Below are 14,711 nucleotides of genomic sequence, written 5' to 3'. Positions count from 1 at the left end.
TCACTACGCGTGAGCTCGGATGGCGCTGAGGTGAATCGGGCCTGTATCGGCAGAGTGAATAAATGTGTACGACAATTGATCGTAGTTTGTCGAGTTACATAACACTGGTGAACAAGGATGTGACACAGCTGCACACCAGTCTCGGACTCGGAGGCAGTCCGAGGAATACAAATCTAGTGAACAAGATCGTGACACAGCTGCAGACCAGTCTCGGACTCGGAGGCAGTCCGAGGAATACAGATCTGGTGAACAAGGACGTGACACAGCTGCACACCAGTCTCGGACTCGGAGGCAGTCCGAGGAATACAGATCTGGTGAACAAGGACGTGACACAGCTGCAGACCAGTCTCGGATGCAGTCCGAGGAATACAGATCTGGTGAACAAGGACGTGACACAGCTGCAGACCAGTCTTGGAGGCAGTCCGAGGAATACAGATCTGGTGAACAAGGACGTGACAGCTGCACACCAGTCTCGGACTCGGAGGCAGTCCGAGGAATACAGATCTGGTGAACAAGGATGTGACACAGCTGCACACCAGTCTCGGACTCGGAGGCAGTCCGAGGAATACAGATCTGGTGAACAAGGACGTGACACAGCTGCACACCAGTCTCGGACTCGGAGGCAGTCCGAGGAATACAGATCTGGTGAACAAGGACGTGACACAGCTGCACACCAGTCTCGGACTCGGAGGCAGTCCGAGGAATACAGATCTGGTGAACAAGGACGTGACACACATGCACACCAGCACAGTGATGCGGCTTTTATTGAAATTCTAAAGATACTGTTGTGGCGGACACCAAAGCTCACTGGTGTGATGGCATCAATCCGCGCACCAAGTGGGCGTCGGCCACGCCTGAGGGGTAGGCGTGGCCTCGGGATATACACCAGGCGCGCAGCCCGAAGCAGGCCAGTGCTACAGTGGAGCTCTTGCAATAAAGACTCTTTTAACTTACCGCGTTGTCCGCTTCCTCCTTGGTAAACGAGTAGCGCGCGTAGCACCGCGCTTCATTGGTGACCCTCCGACGTTCTGGTCAGCCATCGCTGACAACCCGAACACGCAACAGCAATGGCCACCAACGCGGTCACAATCAAACTCCCCGAGTTCTGGGAGGCTCAAGCCGAAGTATGGTTCCTGCAGGCAGAAGCCCAGTTCCGACCGAGGCATCACGGTGGACGAGACCATGTACTGCCACGTGGTCGCCTCCCTCGGGCCCGGCACGGCCGCCCGCGTCGTGTCGGTCCTGAGGAACCCACCGGCCGACGGCAGGTATGAGGCGATCAAGCGTCTCCTCCTCGCCACGTTCGGCCTCACGGTGGACGCACGGGCCGACCGCCTCCTGGACCTCCCTGAGCTCGGTGACGCGCGACCGTCGGTCCGCATGGACCATATGCTGTCACTGCTGGGCGACGAAACCCCGGATTTTCTGTTCCGAGCGCTGTTTCGACGCCAGCTGCCGGCACGAGTATGCCTCGCGTTGGCCGGTTCCGCGATAACGGTAGCCCCGAACTCTCGCTGCCGAGGCCGACAAGTTCTTCGCGGCTTTGGACACGCAGGCGAGTTTTGGTGTGGCCGTCGCGCATCCCAAGGCTGATGCCGATGCACACCTCGTGGCTGATGCTGATGCACACCTCGCGGCCGCCGCCAGGTCCCGCCCACCACCGCCGCCGCGGAGAAAACTGCGGCCTCCGCTGCCTCCGCCACCACCCTGGTGTTTTTTCCACGCCCAGTTCGGCCACGAGGCTCGGCAGTGTCGCCGGCCGTGCTCATTCGGCAAGTCGGGAAACTCCCGGGCCGGCGCTCGGTAGCGTCGCTGAGCGCCGGCCGGTCGAACAGCCTACTGTTCATCAAGGACACCTTGTCCGGGCGCCGTTACCTGTGCGACACAGGAGCGCAGGTGAGCGTCATCCCCGCCAGTACGTCGGACGAGCAAACCGCGGGCCGGGGCCCCGCGCTGCTTGCAGCCAACGGTACGTCCATTCGCACATACGGAAAACGTTGCATCTTCCTGCGGTTCGGAGGGCAAGTTTTCCGGTGGTCCTTCGTCACCGCCGACGTGCCCATGGCATTGCTCGGCGTGGACATCCTGTGTGCTAATGGGCCGCTGGTCGACGTAAAGCACAGACGCCTTATCCAGGCTGAAACATTCAGCTCGCTCGCTTGCGCGCTGCCTTGCTCATCGAGCAGCTCATCGAGCAGCTCACCGAGCGGCTCGCCGAGCGGCATGCTGAACGACGGTTCGGTGCCGGCGAGGTCGATCTGTACGCTTCCGGCGGCGGACGAGTTCGCCCGCCTCCTCGCCAGCATCCCGGCCCTCACGGGGGGGGGGGGCATCAAGCATGGGGTGGAACACCACATCCCCACTGCCGGGCCACCGGTCTACGCCCGGGCACGCCGCTTCGAGCCGACGAAGCTCGCGGTAGCTAAAGCGGAGTTCGCTACGCTGGAGCGGCTCGGCATCGTGCGGCGCTCCAAGAGTGCTTGGGCGTCGCCGCTCCACATCGTGCCAAAGCCCGGTGGGGGATGGCGACCGTGCGGGGACTATCGCCGTCTCAACGACGCCACCACCCCGACCGCTACCCCGTCCCCCATATTCAGGACTTTTCCGCCCGTTTGGCGAATATGTCCTTTTTCTCAAAGGTGGACCTCATACACGGGTACCACCAGGGTCCCCGTCAGACCGGAGGACATCCCGAAGATGGCTGTCATCACACCATTGAGACTTTTCGAATTTCTTCGGATGCCCTTCGGGTTGAAGAATGCGGCTCAGGCGTTCCAGCGGCTAATGGACAGCGTCTTGCGCGACTTGGATTTCGTGTACGTCTACCTGGACGACATCCTCGTCGCCAGCGCGTCCCGCGAAGAGCACCTCCACCATCTCCGCACGCTCTTCGAACGCCTGGGCCAGCATGGCCTCATCGTGAACCCCGCCAAGTGCCGGTTCGGCGTCGCCGAAATCGACTTTTTGGGGCACCGCATCACCAGGCACGGGGCCGTCCCCCTACCGGCCAAGGTGGAGGCGGTGAAGGGGTTTCCACGCCCCCGCACGATCAAGGGGCTCCAGGAGTTCCTGGGCATGGTAAACTTTTACCATCGGTTCCTGCCCCGCATCGCCCAGCTCCTGCGCCCCCTGCACGAGGCCCTCCGAGGGAAGCCGGGCAAAGGTGACGTTACCTGGACCGAGCAGATGGACGCGGCGTTCGTCGGCGCGAAGCTCGCCTTGGCTAACGCCACCATGCTCGCGCACCTGGCGCTCGATGCACCGATCGCCCTCACCACCGACGCCTCGGACTACGCGGTGGGCGCGGTGCACGAGCAATGGGTGCGTGGTGCCTGGCAACCGCTGGCGTTCTTCAGCCGGCAGCTTCGCCCGCCCGAACGCCGTTATAGTACCTTCGACCGCGAGTTGCTCGGGCTTCACCTGGCGGTCAGGCACTTCCGCCATCTGCTCGAGGGCCGTGCGTTCATGGCCTTCGTCGACCACAAGCCACTGGTCTTCGCGATGGGGGAAGGTCACCGAGCCGTGGTCGGCCCTGCAGCAGCGTCACCTCTCGGCCCTGTCCGAATATACGACGGACATCCGGCACGTCGTGGGGAAGGACAACCCGGTGGCAGATTGCCTTTCCCGGTCCGTCGCCCACGCAGTCCACCTCGGCATCGACTATGCCCGGATGGCGGCGGACCAGGCCGCGGACCCCGACGTCCAGGTCTTGCAGACCGCCGTCACGGGCCTCCGCGTCACCGAGGTGCCGTTCGACAGTGCGGGCACGGCCCTCTTGTGCGACGTCTCCCTCGGGCGGCCTCGCCTCATCGTGCCCGCTGGCTGAGTGCCAGGTTTCTGACGCCATCCACGGCCTGTACCCACCCGGGCACGAGGGCCTCCCAGAGGTTGGTCGCTGACAAGTTTGTCTGGCATGGCCTCCGGAAGGCCGTCCGCGGCTGGACCAGGACGTGCCTCGCGTGCCAGCGCGCGAAGGTGCACCGATACACCCAGGCCCCATTGGCCCTGTTTGTGGTGCCGGAACGTAGGTTCGACCACGTTCACGTGGACCTGGTGGGACCTCTGCCCCCCTCGCGGGGTTTCACCCATGTCCTCAACGGTGGACCGCACCACCCGGTGGCCGGAGGTCGTGCCTTTGGCGGCGACGACGGTGGCGGACGTTGCGCAGGCGTTAGTAGGTGATAAATGTTGCTTCTGGGACACCTCCGTTTAACATGGGAAATCCCTATCTAATGTCATTTACCCCTTGGCTTTTTCAAAAATCATAAACACCTCTCTTTCTCCCTCTATGAACCTATAATCCTTCTCACCTTATGAACCTATGATCCTTCTCGCCTTATGAACCTATGATTTTCTTCCTTTATGAACCTATAATCCTTCTAGCCTTATGAACCTATGATCATTCTCACTTCCATGTAAATTTCCCTCTCACCATCACTTTTCTTCATTTCCCCTTAACACCTCTATTCCTGACCCCCTTGGTCTTATGGGCCTTTTTCTCTTACTATCAATGATCATTGTTGTTCATTGATGATTGATTATGTTCGGGTCCTGTGCCACACACTTTTTGTTAAGCTCCGCGCCACTTTTTGCTAAGCTCCGCCCACTTTTTGTTAAGCTCCGCCCACTTTTTGTTAATCCCCGCCCCGTTTTGGTAGGCCCCGCCCACGTTTTACTAAAGCCCACCCACTTTATAAACTCTCCAGCATTACATTATTTTTAGTTAAGACATTACATCATTTTCTGTTGAAACATTACATCATTTTCTGTTGAAACATTACATCATTTTCTGTTGAAACATTACATCATTTTCTGTTGAAACATTACATCATTTTCTGTTGAAACATTACATAATTTTCTGTTGAGACATTACATCATTTCCAGTTAAGACATGCCCAGACTTGCCCAGACTTGCCCACACTTGCCCAAGGGAATTTCCACAGGAAATGACACACCCAGTCTTTCTTATAAAAGGCACTAACCACACAGGCCTTTTCAAACACACTTTCTGCTTCACTTGAGAATGGACTACTATGCTGAAAAGGAGTTGGATAACTTTGACATTCCTTGGAGTCCTACTACCTGTGTGGAGCTCAACCTTCAGATTGATGAACTGGACTCGAACCTCTTATCAATGGAGGTAAGTTTATTTATTTATTTATTTATTTATTTATTTTTTTTGTATTTTTTTTTTTGTATTTTTTTTTTTTTTTTTGTATTTTTTTTTTTTTTTTTGGATATTTTTTTTTGTATATATTTTTTTTTTTTTTGGATTTTTTTTTTGTATTTTTTTTTTTTGTATATATATATATATTTTTGTATTTTTTGTATTTTTTTTTTGGAATTTTTTTTTTTTTTGTATATTTTTTTTTTGTATTTTTTTTTTTTTTTTTGTATTTTTTTTGTATTTTTTTTTTGTATTTTTTTTTTGTATTTTTTTTTTTTTTTTTTGGGATTTTTTTTTTTTTTTTTTTTTTTTTTTTTTTTTTAGATAAGACTCGTGCAAGAGTCAGCAATGTTTCTTTTAATATTCATAGAGCTTGATTTATATAAATAATAATATTGTATTAAATTAATACGTTGTTATTTTCTCTCACAGGAAATTGTATCTGAGATACAAAATGAAAATACCACTTTTGCCACAACCTGGGGTGAAATGATGATTGATTTGTTTGAAGACCTTTTGAACAACCAAGACCCACAGAACGAGTTCTACCTTGATGACCCAGCCAAAGAGTTATACCGTGGAGACTCACTAAATTTGGGAAAAACAAATTATGAGGTCTGCCTAGATGGTTCTAACTGGAGCCTACCTTGGAGACTCACTAAATTTGGGAAAAACAAATTATGAGGTCTGCCTAGATGGTTCTAACTGTGGAGCCTACCTTGGAGACTCACTAAATTTCATAAAATTAGGAAAAGAGTTTTACCTTGGAGACTTTGAAAACTGGTTTCGTTTTGGAGACTCTAGCTGTGTGGAGCTAAACCTTCACCTTGATAAACTCGATTCAAATTTCTCATCAATGAAGGTAATATTTTATTTTAATATACATATAATAATTGTGTATTAAATGTAAAAAATAATTAATTAATACGTTGTTATTTTCTCTCACAGGAAATTGTATCTGAGATTCAAAATGAAAATACCACTTTTGCCACAACCTGGGGTGAAATGATCGATTTGTTTAAAGACCATGACCAAGAGAACGAGTTTTACCTTGATAATCCAACGAAAGAGTTTTACCTTGGAGGCTCTTTGGATTCTAAAGCAATGAACAATGTTCTTTCTTTAATGACGTTTGATTTAAGGTAAGTTCAGTTGATTAATAATCAATTAAAGTATATGTTATTTCATTCAATATTAGATAAGTAATATATTTCTTTTTTACATGTATTTCAGCAATATCAAGAAAGTTCGGGGAAGAAGATGCTGGAAAATACTTTCTTCCCATTTCTACTTTTTCCAACTTGAAAGCCTTGAAAGACAGAATTGGAGGAAGAGGAAAAATATATATATTGAAATACGTATTAAAAAACATTTAAAAAAAATATTGAAATACGTATTAAAAAAAGAAAAGGAAAAAAGGATTATGCTAGGGTTAGGGTTGGGATTTTGAATGTGAGGGTTAGGGATGGGGTTGGGTTAATGGGTTAGGGATGGGTTGGGTTAGGGTTGGGATTTTGAATGTGAGGGTTAGGGATGGGTTGGGTAAGGGATGGGGATGGGTTAGGGATTGGGTTGGGTTAGCGTTCTGGATGTGAGGTGAATTTTTGAATGAATGTCAAACCTCACAGACTCATTTATCTTATATTATCATTGAATTGTTTTAAAAAAGTTGGGAAAAGATAAATAGAATTGGAAGGTCATACAAAGAGATGGAGTTAAGAACTTTTTTTAATGGTTGATGTAATGGATTCAGTTGTTTTGACTAACAAATATGGTGTTTTAATGTGAGGGTTGGGTTAGGGTTTGTACATTATTATGACCCACTCACACACACACAAAAGTTAAGCCCCAACTAAAAAGTTGTGGGATTCTGTGTTTGGGGTTCACAGATTTAAAAACGTATCCCCATGATACACACAAAAGTTAAGCCCCAACTAAAAAGTTGTGGGATTCTGTGTTTGGGGTTCACAGATTTAAAAACGTATCCCCGTTATACACACAAAAGTTAAGCCCCAACTAAAAAGTTGTGGGATTCTGTGTTTGGGGTTCACAGATTTAAAAACGTATCCCCATTACATTTTTTTATTTATTTATTATTTTCAAGGGTTATCAGCTTTGTTTTTTGTAATTCCTGTGAATAAAATGACCCTAAGATTTCTTCTCCATTTAAATCATATAATTTGTAGGTCCAAGGGACTGTATCCATTACATCAACGATTTTAAATAATTCATTAGTCCATTTTTTTGTATAACCTTTCTCAAAATGGCTTTTCCATCTGTATATTCTTACAATATCACCAACTTTGAACTTCGGTTTTCTCAAATTAATCTCCTTTTCATATTCTAATTTTGTAAATGATTCTGATGGTTTTGATTTTGTTGATGAATGAACGGTATTATTGTAATTATCTACAATACCCTGAATTAAATACACCCATTTTTGAGAACCGAGTTGTGTGAATTTTTTATATAGCCTCTCTTTCAAAGTACGATTAAAACGCTCAATAACAACTGCTTTTCCTTCATTAAAGGTGCTGTATAATTTAATACCCTCCCCCTTAAGAAATTTCATAAATATTTTGTTATAGAACTCTGTTCCCTCATCGGTCCACAGTTTCTTTGGTTTTCTTTTACTTTTATTAAATATCTGTTGGAAGGCTAACATCAGAGTATAACCTCTCTTGTTTTTCAAAGGAACAACCCAAGCAAATCTACTCCTCAAATCAATAACGGTTAAAGCATACTTGTATCCCTTATCATTTTTTAGTTCAATTAAATCAGCGGACCATATGTGGTCGGTGTATTTAGAATAAACTTTCCTTCTTTTAAACTTTGTGATTATAGGTTTATGTAATTCATCAGCCAAAAGCTCCTCAGTCTTGATGACATCATGAGAGCCTAATAGTTTTTTGAGGGTGAATAACCAAGGCCAAGTTTCAATTTAGCATTTATCAAATTTCTCACAATAAACCTATCAACTTTCTCTCTCAACGTTGGATTTTGTATCAAAGACAAATTATACAACATTTCTCTGTCGGCTTTATGTTTTTCAGTCAACGTAGTGGTTTTCCCATAAGCAATATCATGCTTCATACACACTTCATCAACCCTATTTGTAGGTTTAGACCAAGGTTTAGGATTGTCAGCCTCATCTAATCTTTTATCCAAGTTTGTTCCTGGGCCACAGAAAGAATACCCTGGAAGGTGTAATTCCCCTGGAATTCCAGTTGTTGTAAATTTGCTACCTGACAAAAACTTTTGTATGTCTCCTCCACTTTTAGGAGAGATGAATTGACACTTTTTAGAGCCACACACTTGACATATTCCTTTTTGATAAACTCTATTATTTTTAGCTTTAACATAAGAGATATTTTTAGATTTAGTTTTCTTTTTACATTTGAGACAATAACTCATATTTATTTATGAGAAAAAGTCCTACATAGTGCCAAAACCTTTTTGGTTTTCAACATATACATTTCTATCTTGATTTTTAAAACATAAAGAATCCTTAGAAATGGCTTCACTCTCTCCTCCATTTATTTACAAATAAAACTAACTAAAGTCAATAACACCAACATCATCAACTATATGTTGTATATCTGCGCTCTGAATTCATTATAGCAAATTTAAAAACCAATATGTTCGTAAGAGTCATTAATTCTTTATTTTCCTCTTCAGTGCGTTGAGATTTATTTATTTGCCGTAATACCTTCAATCTTTCATTAATCTCAGGAATGGTCATATTTTTATATTTTTCCACCCTCTCTCTTTCCTCCCTCTCCTCCTTCTCCTTCTCCTCCTCCTTTTTCTCCCTTTCATCCTTCTCCTTTTTCTCCCTCTCCTCCTTCTCCTTTTTCTCCCTTTCCTCCGTCTCCTTTTTCTCCCTTTCCTCCTTCTCCTTTTTCTCTCTTTCCTCCTTCTCTTCTTCAACTCCTTCCTCATCCCTTGCTACCCTTGAGTTTGAACCCCAAAGAATATTATACATATACTCATCTGGATTTTGAGATATTCTTGTATCTATAATTATTTTTCTCATAATAGGATACCAATAAGATTTGTTGACGATTTCTAAAAGAGTTTTATATTTCATAACTTTGAGAAGTTCATTTTTATTTAATATTTTAAACAAGTCTCTATTTGTGGGTTTAACAATATCAGTATAAGGCCAGTTTTTAATGACAAAATTCCCATGTATATGCTCCAAATCATAAGGTATGTAATACCGAGCACCCTTTTCTTGTAGGTATCCTTGAATACAAAAATTATAATTCTCTTGTAGTCTTCTTCCTGCCATTTATGTATCAGAAATATATGTGAGATTAATATTATGACAGGTAATACCACCCCATCTTCCCACTACCAAATCGGTTTGTATTCCTCGGCTTTCTATCCTTATCTCATTACCTTCCTTCTTTGTCATGCGAACCATCGCTATACTATCATATATTTTTCTTTTCTTAAAATCACGTATTTGTTGTTTACTAATTGTACTTCCACATAAATCCTTATCTTCACCAAGTGGATAATATTCTTCTTTACGAGACTGATTTAAATCATGTAGGTCTTCTATGTTTATTGAAAAAGACCAATTATACCCTAAATCAGGCATATCATACCCCCATTTATTAATTCGCATATTAACTAAATGTCCTTCTTTATAAAATTCAATTGTAAGCAGGTAGTTAAATTCAATGAGGAAAGGTGTATGGTCAGTATAACCAGGTGTTGTGGTTGTAAATTTTACTTGTTTAACAAAACGTGCTGTTTTCTTTAAAAATATATATTGTGATAAATCACTTAATCTAATTAAGTCATTCGCATCTGTAGGGTTTGGATAATTGATTAATTTATAAGTATTCTTCATATTAATATTTTTACTTACACTATATTTTTGTCGTTCAGCCTGTGCCTTTGTATAATAATTTGATAAATCAATATCCTGAGAGGATTTTCCAAAGATAGAACCATCTTTCCCAACATAAGTCATTTATATTAGATTAAAAATGATATCATAAAAATTTTCATTATTGTTGAGTTGAAATAATACATATAAACATAAATTGACCACAACATTTAGAATTAATTTCTTGAACTTGAAATGTTTGATAAACACCATTCTGTAAGAATTGTATTACTTCAACAGGTGGTGGCATACCATAACTATCAAAATAATATTTATCCTGACTATTATGAATGCAAACCCAATGAGAACCATTCTGTGTGTCTAAATTCATAATAATATTCTTTGTATTCTTATTTATATGTATTAATTCATCTCTCATACAAATAACCACATTATCAATTTTTAGTGTTTTACAATACTTAGCTAGTTCTATATTTGACGTTGTATTCTTTCCAAATTGTTTAAACTATTTATCCATTTATTTATGAGAAAGATACAATCCATTACCCCGTTTAGTTAGTTTAACACCCGCTTGAGCGATAGAGGAAAGCATATCTCCAACTAACAATCTAGCTTTATCAGGTAGACTTTCAAGTTTTTGAGCAAAATCTACAATTACACCACTTCCACTAATTTGTTTCTCCAACTCCTTGTTATGTCTTTCCAATTCTTTTTGAGCTTTTAGTTGTGCCTTCCTTTCGTTAGCAGTTTTTATCGCTGCTGAAATACCACCAGTCAATGCTCCCGCCGCACTTAAACCAGCAAATAAAGGAATTAGAAATGGGAGAAATCCTCCTCTTGACTCGTCTATTGAATATTTCTTTAACATAGGTTTTGTCATTTTAATTTTAAGTGATCCAGCATCATTTAGTGTTTTCACCTGCTCTCTTGTGAGTAAAACATCAATTCTTACTGCTCCTTTTCTTTGAAATGTATTAACATTAATAATACAAGGCTTTTGATTTTGAATACAAGATGTTAATTTATCAAGATTGATTTGATTAACATATACCCCTACCATTTATTTATGAGAAAAAACCTATGTGATATTAATCATAACACCATTATCTGTATTAATCTGTAATTCTGTTTCCTCCAAAAGCAAACAATAAGCATCAACTTCTTCATTCTCTCCTCTTTCAATGTATAGAGAAGTATCCACTCTATTAGACTTTATAGTTTCCTTTTGAGAACTCAGGTCAATTGCGTAGATTGTATAAAGTTTTTGAAACGCAACCATATCCAAAATAGGTTCATTATTACCATTACTTTCACACACCTTTTGGTAGGACTTGTAGGCTTCCGCATAATCATTTTTTTCCCAATCAATTTCCAATCTATCTCGCGGATAAAATGTTCCATCAAGAGAAACCCGAAGTTGTTTCACCTTAGCATTATCACTCAGCGCATTATTCTTATTAGTACCCTCCTCTCCATCTGGTTTTTTTAAAATGAGCCAGAGGTATCGTGGCTTTCCTTCAAGAACACCCAAATTCCAAGTGTAGGTAGTGTGTTCCAGTTTAACGTGTTGACATCTTCTTTTAAGGTATGATACATTTAGCGGTTTCTTTGAGTTAAGTCTTCTATTTAACATCTCTTCCGTTTTAAGATTAGGAGTATATTCACTGATATACCAACACAAATCATTAATAACAAATTTATTATTTTCTCCAAAAGCATTTTCATCCCCAAAAAGCAACCTATTTACATTATCATTCCTTTGTAGTTGAAATCTAATTTTAAGGCCATACAAAACTTTATCATAATCACAAAATCCAAATATACCTTTCAGAGGTACTGCTACCGTAAAACTATTCTCTGCTTTTGTATCATCATTATACATTGACTTCCTTTGACTATAACCAGGGTCAGCATTTGTTCCCGTTGACATATCAGGAATAAAACCTTCAACAGCTCCCTTACCCATTCTATCACTAAACGAATATAGTGTAAATTTCATCATTTCAGATATAGCAGAGACATAATCAACCGCTTCAACCTCTTGTGTTCCAATATACAGGCGGACACTATCAAACATTTTCCAGAAGAAATCATTTACGAGTGTAGCATTAGTATTATTCGCAGCCTTAGTGAATTTAAATTTACACAGCAAGAAACTATCAGCTATATTCAAGTAAGTTTGTTGATTATTTATTTCAAAACTTTTTGTTCCGTTTGAATTCCAGTCTGTTCCTGTTATAGCATTTACCTTAAAATAGTCTTCCTTTTTAGTAGAGTTTGAAATGATAATCGTATCATCCAAATCATAGATACTATCAATCGCTTCCATACTTGTATTTATATAGCATTAAAATCGTTGAAACCCTGACCCAAGTATTTTAATGATTTTTTGTCGTTCTTGTGAAGATAGTTGAGTTTTACCTTTTTTAATTTCTTTGATTGCTTGTAATTTATGAGACTCCTTTTGAGCATCTTTTATACTCTTTATAGCACCCGCAACTGAGCCCACGGCTGAAGCAGTTGAACCAATTAGGTCTTTATGTTTAAGGATGGTTGAACCAATACCCATTAGAGTATCAATTATCCCATCTCCTTTATTTCTAAATTGATGTCCCACACCCCGTTGTCTCTTTGGTTTATAGTATCCTCTCCCAAGAAACATACCTTCACCCTTATAGTATGGTGAAAGGAACATCCCATCCCCTGTAATTATTTTATATTTTCCCAACTCGTGTTTTCTCACAATAACCATTATTTATTTATTGAAAAACTTCACGTAGGTGAATTCTGATGGATATAATTTCATCATTAAAGGATATCATACGATTATCTTGGTCGGTTATCCTAAAATTTACTCTGTATATGGTTTTTCCTGACACAGGTAAATAGACAAGATTTTTTGGTTCCATATTAAATTTATAACCAATCGGGGTTGAGTATGCGCTGAATGAAAATATTGTATTTGTTCTTATTCCATCGTTATAAGCACCATCAATCAAATCACAATGAATTAATACTGAATTTATACCGGAGGATATTTGAATGACATTATCACTGTAAAACGTCCCGTTAGTTTCAATCTTTTTAGAAGAGAACCCCAATAGCTCTCTGAACGAATTTTCAATCGTGAAATCAACTTTATAATTATTTTTAAGTTTAATAGTTGATTTTGAAGTGTGTTTTTGAATATCTATTACAATATTTTTTGGTTCATCACCTTTTTCTTTCATAAGGCGAGAGACTTCTGAAGATATTTGAGAAATCTCGTAAGCACCGGGTGAAACGGTTATAGTTTTATATCCACTTCCTGGATTATAACTAAACTTGTTGTTTTTCTCTGTGATATTAAAAAGGGTATTGTAAGTCTCCATTGACAACAAAGAAGCCTCATATTCTTTTTTGGGGTCAAGTTGTAGTGGGTAAGGGAATGAAGCTGTGTAATCACTCGTTGTGAAATTAAAACTAAGAATTGTGCTTCTCATCTTATTTAATATCTAATAAAATATCTTTGTATTGACATTTATTAATTATTTTCATATTCATCAACTGATCTAAAATGGCGGATGCTTCATTAAAACAATTGTTGTTTCCAGCCTTCTTACTACCTAACAACAATAATAACCTATTAACTAATTGTGATGGGTCATTTGGAAGAAAACTAACACCCGAACCAAGCTTACTTAAAGCATCAATAATATGTTTCTCCTTCTCATTCTTCTTACTTTTACCAGCAACAGAAACTCCATAATCAAGTGCGTTTAGCAACTCAATATACTCTCTATCTTCCTCTCTTTCCATATCAAGCGGTTCATCAAAATAAGGTGAATTAGAATGTCCATCTTTTGTTAGAAGAAACATTAATCTTGGGGTTAATTCAACATTTGGTTGGTCAGAACTTAAGAACACCAATTTATCATTAAATATCAATAACTTTTCTTTCACAAGATGGAACTGTGCTGGTTCTTCTGTTGGAATGAGACCTGCTCTGGTTTTTGAACCCTTCAAATATTCATTGTTTTGAAGAGCTTCTACAATATAATTGGAAAGTTTATTTACCTTCTCAAGATGCCGAAATAATCCTTCATCATCATATTCTAATTCTCCAAGTTCTTGCTCTGTCATTTGACTAAAATCTTTGAGCATTTGAAATTTTTTTGGAGTAAATTCTACCATGGGAACTGTAGGTGAAATCGTTTGTTGAGTTTTTAAAAGTGGTTTAAAAAATTTCTCTTGTTTTCTTTCAAAGGCTTCTTCACCAGTTAGTTTCTGTCTCCTTTTCTTCTTTATGTCTTCCTGTTGCTTTACAACTTTTGAAACCAACTCTTGATGTTCTTTAAACTTTCTTACTCTTTCTTCGGTATTCATTTTCTGTATTTATTTATTGAAAAATATCATTTAGTATCTCATCTTGTTTCACAACAATATATTTATATTTTCCCATCGTGTGTTTCATATTATTTTCAAATTCCTTCTTACTACGTAATGTAGAACAATTATCTCTCCAAAAATTATTTGTATCTATTGAATTTAACTTAAATAAAATAAAAGTATTAGCATTGTTTCTTATTGAGCGCCGAGGGAGTTGAAAATATGACTGACTAAGATAAATACAATTACAAGAAGAATGTCTCCCTCTTGTATAGTAGCTATCCATTACTGTTTGGTTTCTCTCATTAACAC

General features: G+C 40.9%; 1 protein-coding gene across 1 annotated transcript; it reads left to right on the top strand.

Annotated features, from left to right (window-relative positions):
- The first annotated feature begins 4,946 nt into the window (after nt 1-4,946).
- Nucleotides 4,947-6,617, top strand: LOC144888760 (uncharacterized). The gene is made up of 5 exons (XM_078767942.1): nt 4,947-5,140; nt 5,600-5,782; nt 5,853-6,029; nt 6,116-6,309; nt 6,401-6,617. Exons 1-5 carry the CDS (start codon nt 5,024-5,026, stop codon nt 6,615-6,617), a joined length of 888 nt encoding a protein of 295 aa, XP_078624068.1. The 5' UTR covers nt 4,947-5,023.
- Nucleotides 6,618-14,711: the final 8,094 nt, after the last annotated feature.

Source organism: Myxine glutinosa, chromosome 14 (genome assembly GCF_964187855.1).
Source record: "Myxine glutinosa chromosome 14, kmMyxGlut1.1, whole genome shotgun sequence".
In the NCBI taxonomy this organism is placed as follows: Eukaryota; Metazoa; Chordata; class Myxini; order Myxiniformes; family Myxinidae; genus Myxine; species Myxine glutinosa.
This window is presented reverse-complemented; position numbering and strand designations above follow the sequence as displayed.

What these genes read in the sequence shown, in the direction of transcription:
- LOC144888760 (XM_078767942.1), top strand. Translation starts at nt 5,024, where the DNA reads ATGGACTACTATGCTGAAAAGGAGTTGGATAACTTTGACATTCCTTGG. An exon ending in CGAACCTCTTATCAATGGAG is followed by an intron (nt 5,141 to 5,599) that starts GTAAGTTTATTT and finishes TTTCTCTCACAG; the next exon opens with GAAATTGTATCTGAGATACA. An exon ending in TGGGAAAAACAAATTATGAG is followed by an intron (nt 5,783 to 5,852) that starts GTCTGCCTAGAT and finishes ACAAATTATGAG; the next exon opens with GTCTGCCTAGATGGTTCTAA.